At 40.9% G+C, this 19542-nt stretch overlaps 1 protein-coding gene across 1 annotated transcript in view; it reads right to left on the bottom strand.

The window, feature by feature from the left end:
- The window catches only part of SLC17A6 (solute carrier family 17 member 6), a 32182-nt gene extending 15394 nt beyond the window's left edge, over positions 1–16788 (bottom strand). The window contains exons 1-3 of the mRNA XM_069857449.1: positions 16175–16788; positions 12996–13248; positions 11861–11979 (exon numbers count right to left, since the gene is read on the bottom strand). Coding sequence (XP_069713550.1) covers positions 11861–11979; positions 12996–13248; positions 16175–16260 — 458 coding nt within the window. The 5' untranslated portion in view covers positions 16261–16788. The remainder of the gene's footprint in view (positions 1–11860; positions 11980–12995; positions 13249–16174) is intronic.
- Positions 16789–19542: the final 2754 nt, after the last annotated feature.

Below are 19542 nucleotides of genomic sequence, written 5' to 3'. Positions count from 1 at the left end.
AACTCTGTGTGTCTGTGAAAGCATTTCATACTGAAACAATAAATTAAATAAAAATATTACAATGTGGCTTATCCTGACTGTAAACAGAAGCCTATAGAAAGTGTAGTCTACGCTCTTTTCTGGGGCTTACAACCCCTGTACTTGACAATTTTGCTGTCATACTGATCATATTTATAGAAGATATTGTTTTCATTGGGCAAAGTATCTGTATTGAACAAATAATTTACTTGTAAACAAAGATAAAATACTTTTTCCTAGTCTTAGAGGAGATTCTTCTGTTAGGTAAGGGTGGGAGCTAAAGAGGAGTGAGAATATAAGTTTTCTTGCAAAGTTTTCCCAACGTAGACTACAGATGAGATGAAAATTTGATTATAAAAAAATAGACATTTATTTGGATTCAGGTTGGTAAGTGGGTTATTACCATTCCTTTTCTTTACAGAAAACACACAGAATATGTTGAATGAAGACTTTTTCAAATGTATACAAAAAATAAACTGGGTCTTGACTATACTATGGATTTTTTTATTGAACAGTGCCTATTTGGAAGAGTTTCTGAGCAACAGCAGCTCTGAGCAGCTGAATATGCATCACACAAAGTGACATTTTAGACTATTCTGTCAGCTCAAGATTTCTAAAATTTATTATCGCTTACTCTGACTCTACCTACTGTCATTCATTTTTGATGCACCTCCTCCTGCAAAAGGCCAACAGTGCAACATAGAACTGATTACGTTATATTTTATGCAACCCAAAGATTTCTCATCTGAGAGAACTACAAACTGAATGCTGGATTAAATGCTTAATTTTTGGAGTAAAATGTAATGCCTAGGGATAAACAGGGTGGAAGCTAGCTTGAATGCCTCTTGGCATGTTCTTTTCCTTCTGCAAATGTTGCTAGCAACAACAGTTTGCGATCATCATTTTTAACATCTTTTTTTCTTTGAGTTAAGCATGGTCTGAATGCATAGAAAATTCAGGGGTTTAGCTGCCAGTTAACACTTCCTTTCTTACAAAGTGTGTATCTACCCAGATCAGGTGTGATGAAGGCCTCCTAAGACTTTGATACAGATCATGAACCTTCTGATGACATGAATTTGCTGTGGTTTGATCTTCCAGCTTTGAAGATAAATAGATCCCAGAATATTCGCAAAGCTTTTCACAAAACATACCACACAAAGACTGGATCAAGCACCAGGGTGAAATGCCAAGCAGGGACTAAGCCAGTGTACATCAGTGACACAAAGTCCCTTTAGCCTTCTGCTTGCTCCAAGACCCACTAATGCCACAGACTCATACAAATCTAACCAACATCTTAGTTTTCACTCTATGCCTTCCATTGCCTGTTCACAGACCTATTTTTGATGTGTCAGAGTGTATTTTATGAAGAATTTGGGCACCGTATGATGACAGCATTGTGACAATAGATGCTGGATTTAGAAGGCTCCTGGGCCATTAGATTCTGATTGTTGCTCTTACCAGCAAGTGCATTACATCATTCTTTCATAAGCAGATAAGGTACCATCTCATAAGTGATTAGCACTTGCCCTACTTGTTTTGGAGGTCTTTCCAGCTTTTTACTCCTTAGATCCAGTATATATCCTGTACCCATGGTGTTTTATTTTAGCAGTTTTAATCTCTGCAGTTTACCCCAATAGCAAACCTATCTTCTTAATTTTGCATCACTATGCAAGCCAGGCGCTCATCATCCCATCTTCTTTGTTCTTCAGTCATTTGATCACCCTACTACCAACCCTCTGTGTCTCCTGTTTGAATTCAGCTGGGGAATCTCTCAAACCTGTGGTTTCATTTTACAACTCATTATATCTGCATATGTCTTGATAAAACTCTGACTCATTCCATCTAGCTCATTAGCTTTGGGATGGCTTGCTCTTTAAATATGTAATCTGCTAGATCGTGTTTCAAACTAAGACCATCTCATTCAAATTAACTTACTGAGTTCCAGGTTCTTAGACTGTGATCCAAATGCCTTTGTTGAGTTAGAGTTATAATATAGTTATCAAATAAATCCTGTGGGTTTAGCTTTAAAATATTTTGTGGAGCTGATTAGGAGCGTAATTGCTGTGTGTTGGATTCAACAGCTACGTCTGCACTTCTTTGTGGAGTATTTTCTGACATGCAGGCCACATGTTACAGCTGATTGCATCTGGAATGCTCAGGGTAAATGTAGGTTCCCTCAGAGCAAAGTGACAGTAACATTAGTGTTTATATGCAACCAATCCAAAGAGCATTTTCTTGCATGAAATCCAGTGTGCACATTGTATTGAGGTGGAGTGTCAAAGCAGGTAGAGATGATTAAGGATACCTGTCTGTATATGCCAGAAGCATATGTGAGCTTTGCTTCAGAGGATTAGATTTTTCTCCTCTGAAAAGGACACTGGTTATGTGGTATGATATATGCAGGACAGATTCACAGAAGTTCAGGACCTGGGAGAGAACTGGGAGCAAAGTTGTTTGAAAGTATTGACATATCTGGATGACATAATCCCAATAAATAATATATTTCTTTATAAGCTTGGCCTGAAAGTATCTGATGTGGCAATTTTAGTACAGAAAGGATTGGGATCTGTTCAGAATTGATTATTAAAAAAGTCCAAATTTCATACATAATGCTACTCGTGTTAATTTTATCTGAACAAGCAGATAAATTCTGACATTTTCATATTTAATCCTGAAAAAACTCATCAAGAGTGAATGTAGTTCTCTGCATCTCATGTCTTGAGGATCACCGCCCTTCTTATCCAAGTAGTTAGAAAAGTCCATTTGTCAACTGAGAGTAATATAGGTGTTTCTCAGTAACACGGAAAATAATATTTTACCCTATAATGTACTGGCTTGAGGTTTGCTTGGAAGCTGTAAGTTTACCACCTTTAATAATGGTTTACTTGCTTTTAATTTATGTAAATGTGAACAGTGCTGTTCCTGACTTCTGAAAAGATTATTTTTGCTAGATAACTCATTGTGACAATTTTTTGCATGTTTTTCAGCTGTTCTGCTGTGCATCAATGGTTGCCTCCTTGCCTGTGAACTGTGAGTAGTCACTCATTTGGAGTATTTACATTATCAGTACTGAAGTTTATTACATATGTATTTATTACATCACCTGTCCATCACCTTTGTAATCTAAATAATCCTGATAATCTTTTTCTTACTCTAGTTATTTTTTCAGTTTGTAATCATGCTGATAACTCTTCTTGAGACAATTCATGTTTCTGTTTATGCATTTGAAATGGACTAAGTGAAAATGAATCCAGTGTGGGGAGACACTCTAGTTATTTTGGGACGATATATCATCATCCTGATTTTTCTCTAGTGTAAGCTAATTTCCTTATAACTCTGTTGACTCCTTTACTACAGACATTTTCCTGTGCAATGCCCACCCTGACAGTTTATGGCTTCATAAACGATAGACAGAATGTAGTGGCTTTATCTGAATCAGTTTTATCTGAATCAGAATTTGCATAAAATGGCATAGGGCTAACAAAGCTGGGATTATGCCATGAATGTAAGAGTTGTTGATGAACTCAGCTGCCTAGCAGAACAGATAGCTCAAGCTACCTTGGACATCAGGGAGAAACACTTATTCCCAAGTGCCAGTCTTAGGTTGAACGTGCTTCATGAGAGGATTGCTTAAAACTGATCCTCTTTAATAATGGTCTGTGGCCAGAAGCCACAGCATAGCACCTTTATTTGGCTTTTTTAAAATGTGATTAAGTACGTTATTTTCATTTATATGTGTACAAGGGAGGAGGGGGGGTCGTGTCTGTGTGTCCTTCATACTAAACCCTATTATAAGCCCTTCATGAAGCATTAATATGTAAAAGCCGACCTCCCGCCATCTAATCTAGTATAATAAGGGCTTGGATACATTATTAATTTTTGTCACACATCTGAGCCCCCTTTTATCAACCAAAACCCTCGTCTAAATCCCTTGGTGCATCATTAAATTGTGAAAACAGCTTCATCATTCATGACAGAAAAATGGAAAGACCCTGAGCCATATGGCAGAGGGAGCAGCAGTACCAGCCACCCTGAGATGTATCCCCAGTCCTCTCCTTGCAGTGACTGGTGCTTATAAGACCCTGCAATGCAGTAAGGTGGCAAAATCATATTGGGCTTTTTGTACGATGTACGCTTCTTTGCCCAGAAGCAGACAAACCCAACACCAGCACTGGGATCAAAGCCCAATTTAATCTGCATGATTTTGAACTGAATGTGGAAGGTGGGATTGGCAAGTACATCTTTGAGGGTTCTTTCTTACAGTGCAAGGTCAGTTTATGTGTTCAGAAGTTCAGAAGTTGGCTCTTGTCTAACTATTTATAAATGCCATGGTGATGCTATGAAATATACACTGTTTGCAAATCAGAAAAACATACAATACATCTACTTGCTAAAGGAGAGTGAATAATTTCTCTTTTTAAAACAGAAAACGGGAAGAATATAAAGTTCCGGGAAATCTTTGAACTTGTATTTCTAAACCAATAAGTTGCCTTACATTTTTTTTATGCTTATTGTCATAAGGCTGAGTCAGGGAGAAATATTCTGATTTCACTGACACACTAATGTCTTTGGAACTCTGAGATGAGGGGCACTGATCATAGAATCATAGAATCATAGAATAACCAGGTTGGAAGAGACCCACCGGGTCATCGAGTCCAACCATTCCTATCAAACACTAAACTATGCCCCTTAGCACCTCGTCCACCCGTGCACTCATCTGAAATATCATTCACTTTATTCACGAAATAAAACTATCCGATTACTTGTTGGGAAGGATTTAGCCCTTAATAACAAGATGAATGGCACTTTAAAAAAAAAAGACAAATTTGGAGTGAAAGGTTGATTTATATATTTTCGTTCAGATTGGAATGTGACAGTGATGAAGAGTTCAACATAGATGAGAGATAATTGCATTGTAGAGAAATTTAGTATACTTACGTAGTGACATTTCTTAATGTGAATAGTGTCAGGATTTGTGGTTTAATGGATAATGAGAAATATATGCCATTCACAGAATTATACGGTGACTTTAATTTCTTTAAAGGTATCACTCCATTCTACCCTTTATATTTCTTTGTGTAAGAACATTTTAATATTTGAGTACACACAAATGAGCTAAAGTGGTCACTCAGCTTTGTTTTACCAGATAAAGTCTGTGACTATTGCAGATCAATTTTTGAAACAGTACTTGGCTTGTACAGTCAATACCTGCATTTCTATTCTAAATACATAACTGCAAACCTGGGAATTAATTTCCTATTTTATGTAATTGAACAATGAGGCATTGATTTCAGAGAATCTTTCGTGATTTACAGCAAGCATTCAAGCTGTTTACTTAGGAAATCAGTGAAAAAATACTGCCATGGCATTTTTGTAAGATTTTGAATAGGGCAAGGGTTTTATTACAGATTTCCAGCATGTTTTATAAGAACATTTAAAGAGTGCACCAGAAGCTAAAATATAACAATATCTAAATTATCCTGAGATGAGGTGGTAAAAAATAGTACAGCTTCACACCTTCCCATGTTCGTGTGGCAGCACAGCTGGTATTCTATTCACAGACAGCTGCAGCTTTGCAATAGTATGAATGTGGAATAAGAAATATTAATTTAAATAAAACTATGCTATTACTGGGTTGAAGATAAAACAAGTGCCCAGTTTTAGGGCCATCTAAACTGATATTCATGATGGCAGTAACCCTCATTCACACTTGATTATCCCTCATATTTTGCATAACTATCCCTGTACTGAAATTATTTGTTTATAATAGCTGAAGTATGACTTCCAATACAGGACTTTAACACCCAAAGAATAATCTAGCATGCAATTTCTCTAGTGACTATTCAGTGTTTATGCTTTTTTAATGTGTCTGGCTTTCATTTACTGATTGTCACTCTATCTTTCTATGGGATTAAAAAGCATATTTATACCCAGCAATTTCCTCCAAAGGTCTTACATGCATACTTTGTAATCAAATTACATCCTGTAATTTTTTTTTAATGTACTGGTACACTGAATACATAGTTCTTGCTATTTCTTTTGCTATATGGCATTGTGTACCATCATCTTTTAAGTGATTAAAGATCTCTAATAGTATCTCTAATTTTTCAGCACTCATATTAATATGCATGTACCCAAATTACCTGTAACAGTCCAAGGTCAATGTTATTGACCTAAATACAACTGCAGTAAAACCAGAAAAATAAATATCCTAGGACTGCATTGACTTCCTTATTAAAGCATCATGTTGGAAGTTCATGATGGGTTTCTATTTCACCATGGCTGAAGATCCCTCTCGGCATGAGTTCTTTCCAATGTGGTTCCCAACTCCTTCATGTCACTTTGCACTTGAGTGTCTTATGTATTGAACAGAACCCAGTTTACCAAATGATATTTTAAAATATCATCTGATTGTCTGGTCCTTTTTGTACCCACAATTTTATAAACATTTATAAATATCCCAAAAATGGCTCAAGCAACGTGAAGTTCACAGTTGATACTGCTTAAGGGCTATGCAGCAGTATCATGACTTAGAAATATTCATAAACACTAGCCAATTAATCATCAGTCTCCCACTGTGATAAATATCACCAGTCCAGTTACAGGCACTCATTTGGTTATGTAAACACAAAAAGAAGGGGTGTCATCACAGCATGTGACAACCTGCACAAATACCCCAAGTAACCTGGGGTCCTTACACACAAAATTTATGAATTACAGAATCACTAGGTTGGAAAAGACCCCCAGGATCACCGAGTCCAACCATTCCTATCAGCCACTAAACCATGCCACTCAGCACCTCATCCACTCATCTTTTAAATACCTCCAGGGATTGGTAGCCTGTTCCAGTGTCCAAAGACCCTTACAATACATATTGGAATATTGCACTCCTTGTTTTCTTTCGGGACATTTAAACACCTTGGCCATTGCATCCCATTTAAGTAAAACTTTGAATGATGGAGCTGAAGAACTACCATACCACAAATTTCTTTTTCTTCCCTGTAATAAGATTTCAGTCTCTGAAAATGGCGATTGTTTTTTAAAATTTGTAAAGATGAGATGAATCCTGATTAGCCCTATTCAAAGTTCATTTCATGGATTAAGTAGGAATTAAGACTAGGTGTGATTAAGGGACTGTCAGTATTTCATACCCTTTCTGTTCACATTGCATCGTAATCGTATAATGACAACCCCTATGGTGGCAGCCTCTGTAATGCTGGCATTAAAATCTGTAGTTGGAAAGCACTCAAATGAGATTTATGAGCTTTTAAATGACATTAACTGTCATTATGAGTAATAGCTCAGCTGATTAAGTACTGTGGATGTATGGTATTAGAGCATCATACTTGAATTTTCATGTTTTCTTATATTTTTGAAAGAAAAATACTCTTAAACAATCCAAAAGCAATTCAGCTCCTCCCTCCTGAAAACTTTGTCCACACTAGTCAAAATCCACTCTGATTTCATGAAAAACATAGCACTGAATCCCCAAAAATGACAAAAAGATAAAAAAGTTTCACTCTTTATTTGCTGTTTTTGTAGAAATCTTTGCTATTACTAAACAGGAAGGGCTGTAACCAGTAAATATTTATGTTATTTTGGACTTGTCTCTGGAATCTACTTGTCTATTCTTGCCCCTATGTTCTCAAAAGCTCTGAATCATAGCTGATTTTCTCTCAATAAATATAGTTACATAAATATCTCTGCAGGGACGATGAATTCTAGTCCCGCTGCACTGCAGCCTAGAGAGAAGGGCACTTTTTTAGTGCAATGTTCAAAATAGGAGAAGTAACCCAGATTAGCTGCAAGTCTGGACATCCATGTGCCAATATGCCTCCTCTGAACCACAGGAACACGCTCAATAGTCTCTACTATCATCATGACATGCTTTATCGAAGGTTAATTGCTCATTGTTCATTGAGAACTTAACCCTGAGAAAAGGTATGACTGTAATGAACACTACCCATGGGACTCCACATTGTGTTTCCTTTGTTCCCTCTGTCTGCCGTGATTCGTTGCATAGTGGTTTCATACCAACATCTTCCAGAGGTGGATCCTCCTCTGGGAGAAGAGGTCTCTAGCCTTGTAGCAAAAGGGAATCCTCTCCTCACACACTGCTCAAGGGATGCACATTTAAAGCTTCATTGATTGCAAATAGGGGGAAACCTGAGGCCCAGTATGTATCTTTTGAAAAATTATGTTGTCTTGCAATGTACTGAAGGTTCTCTGAAGGTTCTTTGTTCCTACAGAAGTCAACAGAGGTTGAAAACTTTCAGGAGCGCTGACTTCTGTAACATACTAGTCTAACCTGCATTGACCACGTAAGAGTGCTCAGGAGATGTGTTGTTGCTGAATATTCTCTGTAGTATTTGAACACAGTTTTCTATGACCTTGATGGTACCATAGCAGTGTAAATACACCTCTCTTTAATAAAGAATTATTCTTAATGCTGGCTTGAAAATACACTATAACATAAAATTCTTGGTGATGCAATATGACATAAATTGAGATCCAAGCTATCAATTGCAAATTCCCAAGAAACTCCATTTACTACTTGTAAATCTGTAAATCAATAAATTTGATCTGTCAGAAGTAATGGGTAGCTCTGTGTGATAAGAACAGTGGGTCAAGGCACAACACAACAGCCATGCAGCAGCAGCCTTGAATTCTACAATTAGCAAAGGATCTCAGTAAAATGCTGCCCTTTGACAGACTCAGTTGAAAAAAATATATTAGAAAGTTCAGAGATCAGGGTTGCTAATTCTTGATTGCCAGTAAGCATTTTAAAACAGGGTCAAAATCAAAATAAAGGGTTTCAACCCAGGTTGAAATTAATGCATTGTGTGTAGAAATGTTTTCTTGTTAGCACAGAAGGGTCGTTTCTTCCATGTGTTATACCTTAGAGAAACTTCTAAATTATGTCAACACAATCTCTATAATTGGTTGCTAGACTGAAGTTTAATGTCAAGCAAACTCAGTGTCATATACTCAGCTCCTCCCTGTCAATAACGAATTAAGCTTACAAAGCATGCCTTAACCCTTCTCCCAGTTTCCTTCCTTGACACAGCAAGTCGAGGGAGGTGATTCTCCCCCTCTGCTCTGCTCTCATGTGATTCACTTTGTCCAGTGCTGGAATCCCCAACATAAGAAGGGTATTGAACTGGTGGAATGGGTCCAAAGGAGGGCCACAAAGATGATCAGAGGGCTGGAGCACCTGTGTTATTAGGACAGGCTGAGAGAGTTGGGATTGTTCAGCCTGGAGAAGAGAAGGCTCTGAGGAGACCTTAGAGCAGTCTTCCAGCACCTGAAGAGGGCCTACAAGAATGCTGTGGAGGAACTCTTTATAAGGGCATGTAGTGATAGGACAAAGGGGAATGACTTTAATTTGGAAGAGGGAAGATTTAGATTCGATTTTAGGAAGAAATTCTTCAGAATGAGGATGTTGAAACACTGGCACAAGTTGCCTAGGGAAGCTGTGGATGCCCCCTCCCTGGAAGTGTTCCAGGGCAGGCTGGATGGGGCCTTGAGCAGCCTGATCTAGTGGGGGTTGGAACTGGATGGTCTTTAGGGTTCCCTCCATTCCAAACCATTCTATGACACTTCTAGCAGTTCAGAGCCGGTTTCCCATTCACGCTCTTTTCCATGTAACCATTATCTCCTTCCCTCCCTGGCAATGAATCTCTAAAAAATCTCCCCTTTTCTGGAGCTTGACTGATTTTTATATAGATCATCTTGAATCTGGTGATGCTATTCTAGAGCCTATAATTTTCTATGCATCGCACACCTACATTTTGTTTTTTCTGTAAAAGTTAAGACTTGTTTTGAACACAAAGGAAACCAGTGATGCCACAAAGATATTCAGTGAGGTTTGTAAAAAAAAAAAAAAATTGCTTTGCAGTCATTAACCAGAGTGTGAAGGGACCTGTTGTGGCTGTAGTGTGATAGTGTGAGACATGTAAATCAGCAGAGACTTTCACAGTAGCTCATATTCTGTTGCATCTGTAGGCCTTTAGGCCTGTGTACTCACTTGTCTGACTTTTTCTCATGCAGTTGCTTGGAAAGGGTATGGAACTTAAGGCTTGCACCCTATTTCGGGTGCCACTTTACTCTACAATCACCCTGTTCATTTCAAGTGGAACATGTAGATGTCATAATCTATTTGTTGCATTCGGGAACTAAGTTGGGTTTTGGCCTCCTCAGGGCCCTGTTATTCCAGCCACAATACAGAGCTCTGTTCCCTGCCATTTTTATCTACAAACTGAATGTAAATCACACCCATTCTCCTTATTTACTATTTGCAATTACTGGCATGTATGCCATAGCCAGTTCCTTAATTAAATCTATGATTTACATAGTCATTTGCCTCATTTCAGAGTTGTCTCAGAGGCTTCCACAATAGTAATAACTAACCACTAATCTGTGAAAACTGCTGAGTTAAAATATACCCAGGTTAATAACTGGAACTGCAGTAAATGTTTAGGAAAAGGAGAAATATTTGGTTCATGTATGCCAGGTTGTGTGTTTCCACTGCTGAGTTTTCCTGGGAATGGCTCTCCCATTGTCTTGCAAATCTTTGTAATTGCATCGCTTTAAATTTGTATTGATTCAAATATTTTTACTAATGTTGCTCAGGTGAATGAAGGCAGATTTTTGATTCTCTGAGGCAAAACCTTCACTCTTAATTCAAGCAAAACTCTAATTAATCCTGAGGAGTTACAGGATGTGTAAAGATGCAAAGGAGGAAGAAAAGAATAAGAGTCCTTTAACTGGATTTTAATTGTTATTTGAAATAACCTTTTGCATTTCTGAACCACTGTCAGAAGGATGGCACTAGTAAACGAATAGGCAATGGATACTTCCATTTAAAAAAGGCTGTATTCTATTTTATTTTCTTGAACAGGAGAGATATTAGCGTTATCTCAATTACAGAGCGTATCTCCATTAGGAAATACTCATTATTTTTAATGTAGGTCTTTGTCTAAAAGGTATTTACCTTGGAGAGAGCATTTTTCCTGTACCCTCCCTCTCTCCTCCCCCTTTCTCAAACACAAGTAAGCTCGCTCAAGCCTCTCTGCCTATCCAGGCCTATCTTTCAAGTTGCAAACTCCTGAGAAGAGTTAAAGGCGTATATTGCCGATTTGAGCATCCATTTGCACCTAGTTTGTTATTGTTTTGAAGAGTGGCACTAGGACCTTTGCTGCTTCTGCAGCAGAGCCTGTGGCGTTAAGCATGGATGTGAAAGCCTCATGTGTCTTGAATACTCAGTGGATCTAATTAACAGGTAGAATCGCACCCTGGGTGCTTGAAAAATTGCCAGACACCATAGAAACGAGTCCTTAAGTCGCCTCACCATCTGCACTTTCTTTTCATTGTGGAAGCCTCATTGAAACATGTTTTTCGACCATTCTAAATTCATTTGTGCGTTAATGGAAAATTCCTGCTGATGTTATTTTCTTTTTCATTAAAACAAAAATCATAAAATTCTTCCATTCGATCACGGAAAAAGATCTCTCAAGCTTTGAAGAAATAATGAATCTTTGAATTTGCCTCTGAATGCGGGTTGTTTGATTATCATTGCCACAACCTCCTTCAAGGACTTTTTTAAAGGAAAAAGAAAACAGAGCGAGATATCCCCCGCAAAACCAGAAGGGAGCTGGGAGAGGAGCGATCAATGCCCCATCACATCCGCGTTTCCACATTTCAAGCAATCGTTGCTTCTTTACTTAACGCTGCGCCCCTCGAGGTGGGGACCCCCCGGCTCCGAGCTGGGGGGCCAGGGCTCCCCTCCCACCTCCCCCTCGGACTCGGACAGGGCTCTGGGGCTGGTTTAGGTCGGTTTTACCTGTTAGCTGCCAGCCGGGACGAGATATACCCGCCGGGGATTTGGGTGATTATGTACCCCCAGAAAAAAGAGCCGTGGATCATGCCAACCGTTTCAGGATCCCAATTAAACTTCGCTTTCTTCCAGCGCAAGGAACCGGCAGAGAAGGAGAGAAAAAGAAGAGGAAGGCTGTAATCGTGCCAGATTAAAGCATTCACCCAGCGTAACTTCACAGAGGGCAGTCGAGGCAGGATTCTAGCGGTGGCACAGGGGCAAGGACGCGGGGTGCAGAGCCGCTCGCTTTGCCTTAGCCCCCTCCCTTAAACACCCCGGCTGCCCGCCGGATCAATAACCCAATCGAGAGCAGCAATCAAAACAGCATCGCCCGGGCCTCCGTGGCACAGGGTCGCTCACGAGTGGCCGGAGATGCTCGGCCGGGGCAGCGCAGCCCCGGAGAGCCCGTGGCCACCCCCGGCTGCTGCTGCCGGCTCCTCTGGGCTTGCAAATACATCTCCTGGGGCTACCACCACATCTCTTGGGCTTGCAGATACACCCCTGCGCGGGCAGGGCTGGAGGGGTTGGCCGTGGCTGTAAGCACCTACCTCTCTTGCCTTGTGCTAGGAATAAGGGGTTTGTCTCCGCATATTCAGCATTCACCTGTTTTTCTCTAGCCTACAACCCGCTTTAAAACGGATCTTAGCGTTTAACGCCTTTTATCAACGCGAATTCTTTCACCCAGGTATTTTCAGACATCCCTGCGCCACCTCCCCGTCTCCTGCCGCTGCCAGGCGTTCATTCGGCGCCCTCCATCCTTCATCCCCTGTTTTCTTTTACGAGATATCTCCGTTTTTCACGATTGTCTAAAAAAGGGGGTGTGGAGTAGGCGGGGGGGAGACGGGGAGGGGTCGGCACCTGCCCGCAAATTAATACCATAGAAAGGCGTTGCGCTGGGAACCTGAAAAATAGGAAATTATCGGTAGAAATTGTTTCTCCTTCAGGAATGGGGTTTCTGTCCTACAAAGGGCCAGGAGAATCGTGAGCTGAAGTGGGGAGGGGAAAGCTGCGAAAGCGCCAGAGCCCACCTCGCCTGCATTAAGGTGCTTGACCTGGGAGTTGTACTGGGAGGAGATGGGATTTACGAGGGAAGGGTTCCCACCTCTTTAATAATTTTTCCTCCTCGGTGTATGGTGCTGTTATTGACCATATCCACGATGGCCACTCCCAAGTTACATCGGATCCCGAAGGAAATGCAGAATCCCAGTCCGCTCATGATGGCAATGATGTACCTCCGGGGCAGCCCGAAGCAGGTACAGTCGCACAACGGGGCTTTCTTCTCGGGCATTTCCACGGGCTTTCCATCTTCTGTCAGCTCGATGGTGTCCCCGGGCTTCTGCCTCTTCTCTAGGACTCTGCTCGACACAAGAAGGAAGAGTCAAGCCCTGGCCACCTCGGAGAGCCGAAGCCTCAAGTTCACCACGTCCCCGGCCCCTTTGGTTTGCTTTGGATTGATTTGAGGATTTATTCCTTGCTTTCCTTTCACCTTCAACTGTTCTTTGGCAGTGACCTGTGGGAGTCACGATTAGTCATCCCCAGCTCCCCCCCCCGCCCCGCCGCAGAAGCCCAGGGAGGAGCTCTAGCTGAGAATTGCTCATCTATCATTAAAGACTTGTGCTTAAATATGTAGGACGCATTAAGAAGACATCATCTGTAACCACTGCAGAGGCGCCATGTTGAGTAGCCCAAGAGACACAGGATGGAAAAGGAAACAAGTCTTGAGGAGAAGGTTTTATTCCCTCCTTGCTGTATTAGAAACAACAAGGGAGATGATCTTGGGGTGCATCTCGCTTCTGCTGTGGGAACAAAACAAACGTGAACAGAAAGAGGGGGTGGGGGAGGTGATATTGCTACTTATTTTAGATTTGCAAAATGGCTGTCACAGGCAGTGGAAGAAAACACGATCGTCTTTAAAGAACTGGCATCTCCGGAGAAGCCTTTCCAGAAGATCGCGCTGCTCAGCTACCCGGCTTCGCAGGTTTAACCTTCCCAGATCGGCTTTAAACTCGAACTCATTGCCCCCACTCCCTTGTTTTTACATCACAATCCTATCTCCTAGAAAACAATGTGGAGGAATCTGAATGGGAATGGTTATTTGCAGCTATTTCGAATCAACATAAAAACACCGAAAAAAAAAAAATCCATGTGCAAAAAGCGACTTAGAGCATTTCGTTTTATTTCTTCTTTACTGGACAGGCTTTAAAAATGCCGTGTCGGTAGTAAGAAAGATCGGGTTTATTGAAAAAAAAAGTGTCTTATGTTGAATTTCTTCATCATCTTTTTACAGTCACTGAGTTGTTTGAAAGACAGAAGAACTAACCGCTTTCATCCCAGCTCCTTCATCTTGAGGAGCAAATATGTGACCATTTCCCAGCACTCTGAACTCTCCTACAGCCGCACTCAACCCGGCTTTAGGAGTGTTTTCTCACGTCAGAAATCCTCCTCTGAGGTGCATCCCTTTGAGGTTAACTCATCCGGTTAATGGGGCAGTAACAATTAGCAGAATTAGACTTAAACGGTTCTCTGCGCTTTGGAGAAAATACAGGGATTTTCTCTAATATTTTTCAGTTTAAATCCTCCCGATTTTTCGTTGCTGGAAGAATTATTTCCATAATTCAAGACCGCAGCATTATGAAATGTCTTAAAGTTGTGAATAAAATAAAATGGTGTGGGTTTGCGTTCACAATTCGTTCGTGAGAATAAAAAATGAAGTAGAATTGTTTTCTTCCTGAATGGGCTTCTTGTCTTGGGGAAGACACTAAGGTATGAGGGATAGAAAAACTACTTCAATTCTTATCGGAAACGAAATAGTTCAGTTCCGTACGCTGAAGAAGATTAGTAAATCTCGCATTTGTTACTGAAGGGGCAAGTTCGAATGGAGTTTTGCTTAAAAATACGAGCACTATTTCTCCTCTGTTCACTATGTGGTTATATTAAAAAAAAGTAGACACAATCGTTTTGTTTCTATAGTGTAGAGTCTTTTAGGGCGAGAAAGAGATTTATTTCCTTAATAATATTTTAAGCAGTTACTTTTGATTATCAGTTATACCTTTTCTCTTTTCCTGACTATTGAAAATTACTAAAATATGGAAAAAAAGGAAAAAAAAAACCCCAACCACCCCCCTAACCCCAAACCTGTAGAATATTCACTGCGTTGTTGATGGCTCTGGTTGTACTTTTGTCTTTCTTAAATTGTACGCTTCCCACTGAAATGGAAACCTTAATTTCGTCTTTACCACTTCCCTGATACGTCCCCTTCCCTGAAAATGGCACCAGAAGTTGTGACTCATGCCATGGAACACCCTTGTGTCTGTGCCCAAAACTGCCGCATAGGTATAGAAAAAAAAAGACTTTTACGTGACCTGCCCTAGGCAAATAAATCCGCAGTTACCTTTAAAACGTAATTCCGGGAGGGGAAACAAAAAAACCGAAACCAATCTTCGAGGTAATTTCTGGCAGAGGAGACAATGGGAAATACGTTGTAATTTCACAGACTATTCACAAACGTCCTGGAGGTCACTAAAGTAGCCAGATAGATGGATAGAGCACCATGTGTCAACTTCAGCGCGTATACTTCAAGTATGTGAGAATTTGTGCTTGTTTGTCTGTGTGTACAGAGCTCAGAGACGATAGGAATGTTCTGTATGCACAGATACATACTGTTGAGTGATGCTTTGAGTTTAGCAATTGCAGATGTATATTACTTATAAGACAAGTGGATGTTTCTCAGTGGAGACGGATAAATAATTAAACACATCGCTCTACATGTTTCAGCTTCAGGAGAAAAAAAATCGTTCAGGTATCAATTATTTATACATCTCCATGTTTATCTTCCTCTGACGATGAATTACGCAAGGGAAAAGACTAACTGAAACCAGGAAAGATTATTATTATTATTATTTAATGATTGGTAAGGGCGAGAGGAAAGACCTTGTGACAGAATTGCAAAATTAACAGAAAACAAAAATACAGTGAGCAGCTCTCTCCTGATAATGATTTCACGATGGGATCCTGGTTTTGTGGGAGAAAGATGGGGTAATCTTTCGCTATATATTGACTAACACCATCTACGAATCAGATAGGGAAGTTCCTAGGGTGCCATATTGAGAGGCTTCAACACTATTTTCCAGGATTCAGATTATATCAGCAGTATCTCAACAGCTCCCATCCCCTCCACCACCAGCCTCCCCAAAGCCTTCGACCTCCTTCAGCAGCTGGCGGTTAAGGAAAGGTTCCAATTGTTTCTAGGAAGTAGAGTCCTATAAGAGATCTCAGTCTTACCTGTAGAGTTGACCAAGCGATTTTCCAGCAAAATTCTTCAATCCCTCCTTACCAGGGGTCAAAATCCTTTGTTTTACCGACTCCATTCTTGCAGGGATGCTCGCTGGATTCTGCTCTGCTCTGGATAGGACACTGCTACGGGCAACGATGATTCATATTGGTTCAATTTCTTAACTTTCCCCCCCTCATTAAATGGCTGTCAGTTAACCTCCGGGTGAAGGGAAACGGAGAGACAAGCGTGCGAGCGTGTGTGTGTGTGAGAGAGAGAGGGAGAAACGGCGTACGGAGCCGGGGCGGGGGGGGGGGTGGGGGGGAGAGGGCGAGGGAGCGCGCCTGTGTGCGGCAGCGAGCGGGGAGTCTGAGAGCGCTGCAGGCAGCCCCCGGATTTCCCGTCAGCGCGGAGTTGCCAGGCACGGTTAGAAAGTCTCCTCGGCCTCGCAGGGTTCAGCGGTGGCGGAGAAAGGCAGTGCCATGCCCGGCTGGGAGGGGACGGAGATCTCTTCGCCTTTCAAAGCGAGCTCGGGTCGGCGCTGGCGGTGTCCCCAGCTGTAGGGCTGGAGGGGGAGGGGTGGGATTCGCCTCCGTAGGCAGGCGGATGCGAAGTACCCCGAGCCGCTGGCTAGATCCCCCGGACGGCTGCAAGCGCTGCCGTGCCCGCGCTGCCCCCGCCCGCGCGGTCGCGCAGGTCGCGCTCCGGGGCGGCGGCGGCGAGCGGCACCCTCAGGGCGCCGAGCCCCGTTCAGCACCACGGACAGCGCCGCTCCCCTTCAGCACCGCGGACAGCGCCGCGCCCACTCCCCGGCTCCGCAGCCCACGGGGAGACGCGGCCTCGCCTCCCCCCCGCGTCCATGGGACACGTGTCTGTGTCTCTGTGTGTGTCTCTGTGTGTCTCTGTCTGTGTCTCTGTGTGTCTCTGTGTGTGTCTCTGTGTGTGTCCATCGTCGCCCCCTTTTCGGGAGCTTCACTGCACTTCCAGTCAAGTGTCTCTGGTCCATTTGTACTGTTGGCGTGAAGAAAGGATGCCGCCTTCGCACAGTCAGTCGCACTTCTGGGGAAACAGGGCATTAACTGCAAATAATGCTGCTCTTGTTATAAATAGATAACATCTATTGCAAAGGTATATTTATCTCTATATCCATAGTACTCAAAGAGCTTATATCATATTAAACATCCATTAGGGATGCTTTCTCTTAAGCATTTAATATTTTCCATCTCTTTTGTGTTCTCTGCTTTCATGCCTCTGAGTAGGCCAGTATAACATTTAGACTTGATTTGTGGTATTTACAGCACTGGAGTGAGCTGGGCGCATTCCAAACAGAATTATTTTTCTTTCCAGAATAATTTTTGGTTCCAGAATCTCATAGTAATTTTCTGACTTTAAGAAGATTGAAGATGTGAAGTGTAGTATTCCTTTCTAAGTCACAACTGTAATATTTTTCTCAGGTTTCATGTTAAAGTTTCTGTAGATTTGTCAATTAAAAAAAATAACACGTAACTTGTGCCCTAAACAAATCCTTTCATAATTATTAAGCTCCTTCACTTGCCTGCTTGGTGACAAAATGTAAACAGCATATTTTAAAAGCGAGACTCCCTGATGAAAACGTATGCTGTAGCTGCAATATCCTGAAAAAACTGCTCTCTGGATTTATATAAATATTTTTTTCTGATGTTGCCCTCTGCTGGAGGGTTAATGAAGTTTTATAGCAGCAAAGCACGTTTACGCAAGACCAATTACTTTAATATTCAGATTCCCATAATGATTAATCCATGCAGAAATTCAATATTTCCATTTGAAACTGTAAAAGAACTACAAAATACTAGAGTAGAAAATAAATTAGAACAATATGTGATTAAAATGTTGCTAATTAGCATCATAACACAGAGATGATTTCTAAATCGTGGTACATTCAGAATGTGGTTTTCAGCATAGGTTCCAGTACAGCATCTTTACTACCATTGCACTGCCGAAAAGATTTTTCCCAATACACGCAAAGCTGTGCTGTTATGTAAGCAAGTCTTCCCAGTATTTCATGGCTCCAGCGTGCTACTGCAGATGCTCAAAGGAAACCTGTATTACTAGATTTTTTTTCTGAGGGGCTGCAGGAACACGAAACAGTTTAGCAGGGATGAAATAGGATTGGATTCCATAATACAAACCTTTCAGAAAAGTACTCGATACTTTTCTGAGCTGGAATTTGAGACTGTAAGTTCTGCTGGACAAGGGTGTGTTATTTGTTCACATACTATGAACAAGGAGCTCTGGCCTTTTTTTTTTTTTTTTTAGAAAGCTCAGCACAGGCATGTTTTTGATACTACAGCTACTAATAGCAGCTATCATAATTAGTAAAACGGTAGCATGTAATAAGTAAATGATGACTTATTTGGGAAAGATAAATAATTTAACATCTCTCACAAAAAGGAATCTAAAAGCCAGATGAGACATTCCAGGGTGTAGACTCTTACTAGAGGAGAATTAGTTAGTCCTTAATTGGATAAAATATGTGAAATAGCAAACAATCCTGGTATAGTAGAATTCTATAATGACTAGGCTGCTGTTGTAGCCGTTTAAAGTAGAAATTCTGTCTATCACATGTTATATTCGGAAATTACTGAGTCACACCCTGGTAGAGCTCAGCTGTTTTGGTTTCACATGAGGTGCTAATAAGAGCAATAGAAAGCTCATGCTATAAGATATGTACATACTTGTTAGCTTTTTTAACATCATATATTAGTTTTGTAACCCCAGTAGAACAAGTTGTTTCTGGAAGAAACAACACATAGGATTAACATACGTCATCACAATTGTTATCAGTAATTATTTCTGTAAGGAATACCTGTCACAAACACACTCACAGAACACCTAATTCAAACTTCAGTGATATCACTGTGAGTTCTTTCCACTGGTGTTGGTGGCAGGTGAAATAGGATGGTATGCAGAAAAGTCTAGTCCAGATATCACTGCTAACTGTTCAAGTATTAATGAGAAGGAAAGAGATTCAATCAGAAGTCACCCAGTGAAAACTACAGCCCTGAAAAAGCACTAAGAATATCTGTGGGATGGCACGGTATGATGCAGGATGATGCAGAAGCTTGCAGTTTTTCACATAGAGCAGAAAGCTTATTATTTATTGCTTAAATCTTGCAATTAAATACAATTCTCTCCGCCTGATAAGATTTTCTTTCCCTTTTGCTTGTGTGAAGGCTAAAGGATTGAGTCCTTACCTGCCCTTTTGTTTCTATAAATAGTTCCTTTTTACAAGTTTCTGACTGAGCTATTTCAACAAGTTAATTGAAAAAGATGAAGAATTACAGATGTGGTTCTTGGCTTAGTTTTTCTTATTGCTATATAGCTAATCTCAACATTTTCT

This window comes from Phaenicophaeus curvirostris, chromosome 5 (genome assembly GCF_032191515.1).
Source record: "Phaenicophaeus curvirostris isolate KB17595 chromosome 5, BPBGC_Pcur_1.0, whole genome shotgun sequence".
NCBI classification, from domain to species: Eukaryota; Metazoa; Chordata; class Aves; order Cuculiformes; family Cuculidae; genus Phaenicophaeus; species Phaenicophaeus curvirostris.
This window is presented reverse-complemented; position numbering and strand designations above follow the sequence as displayed.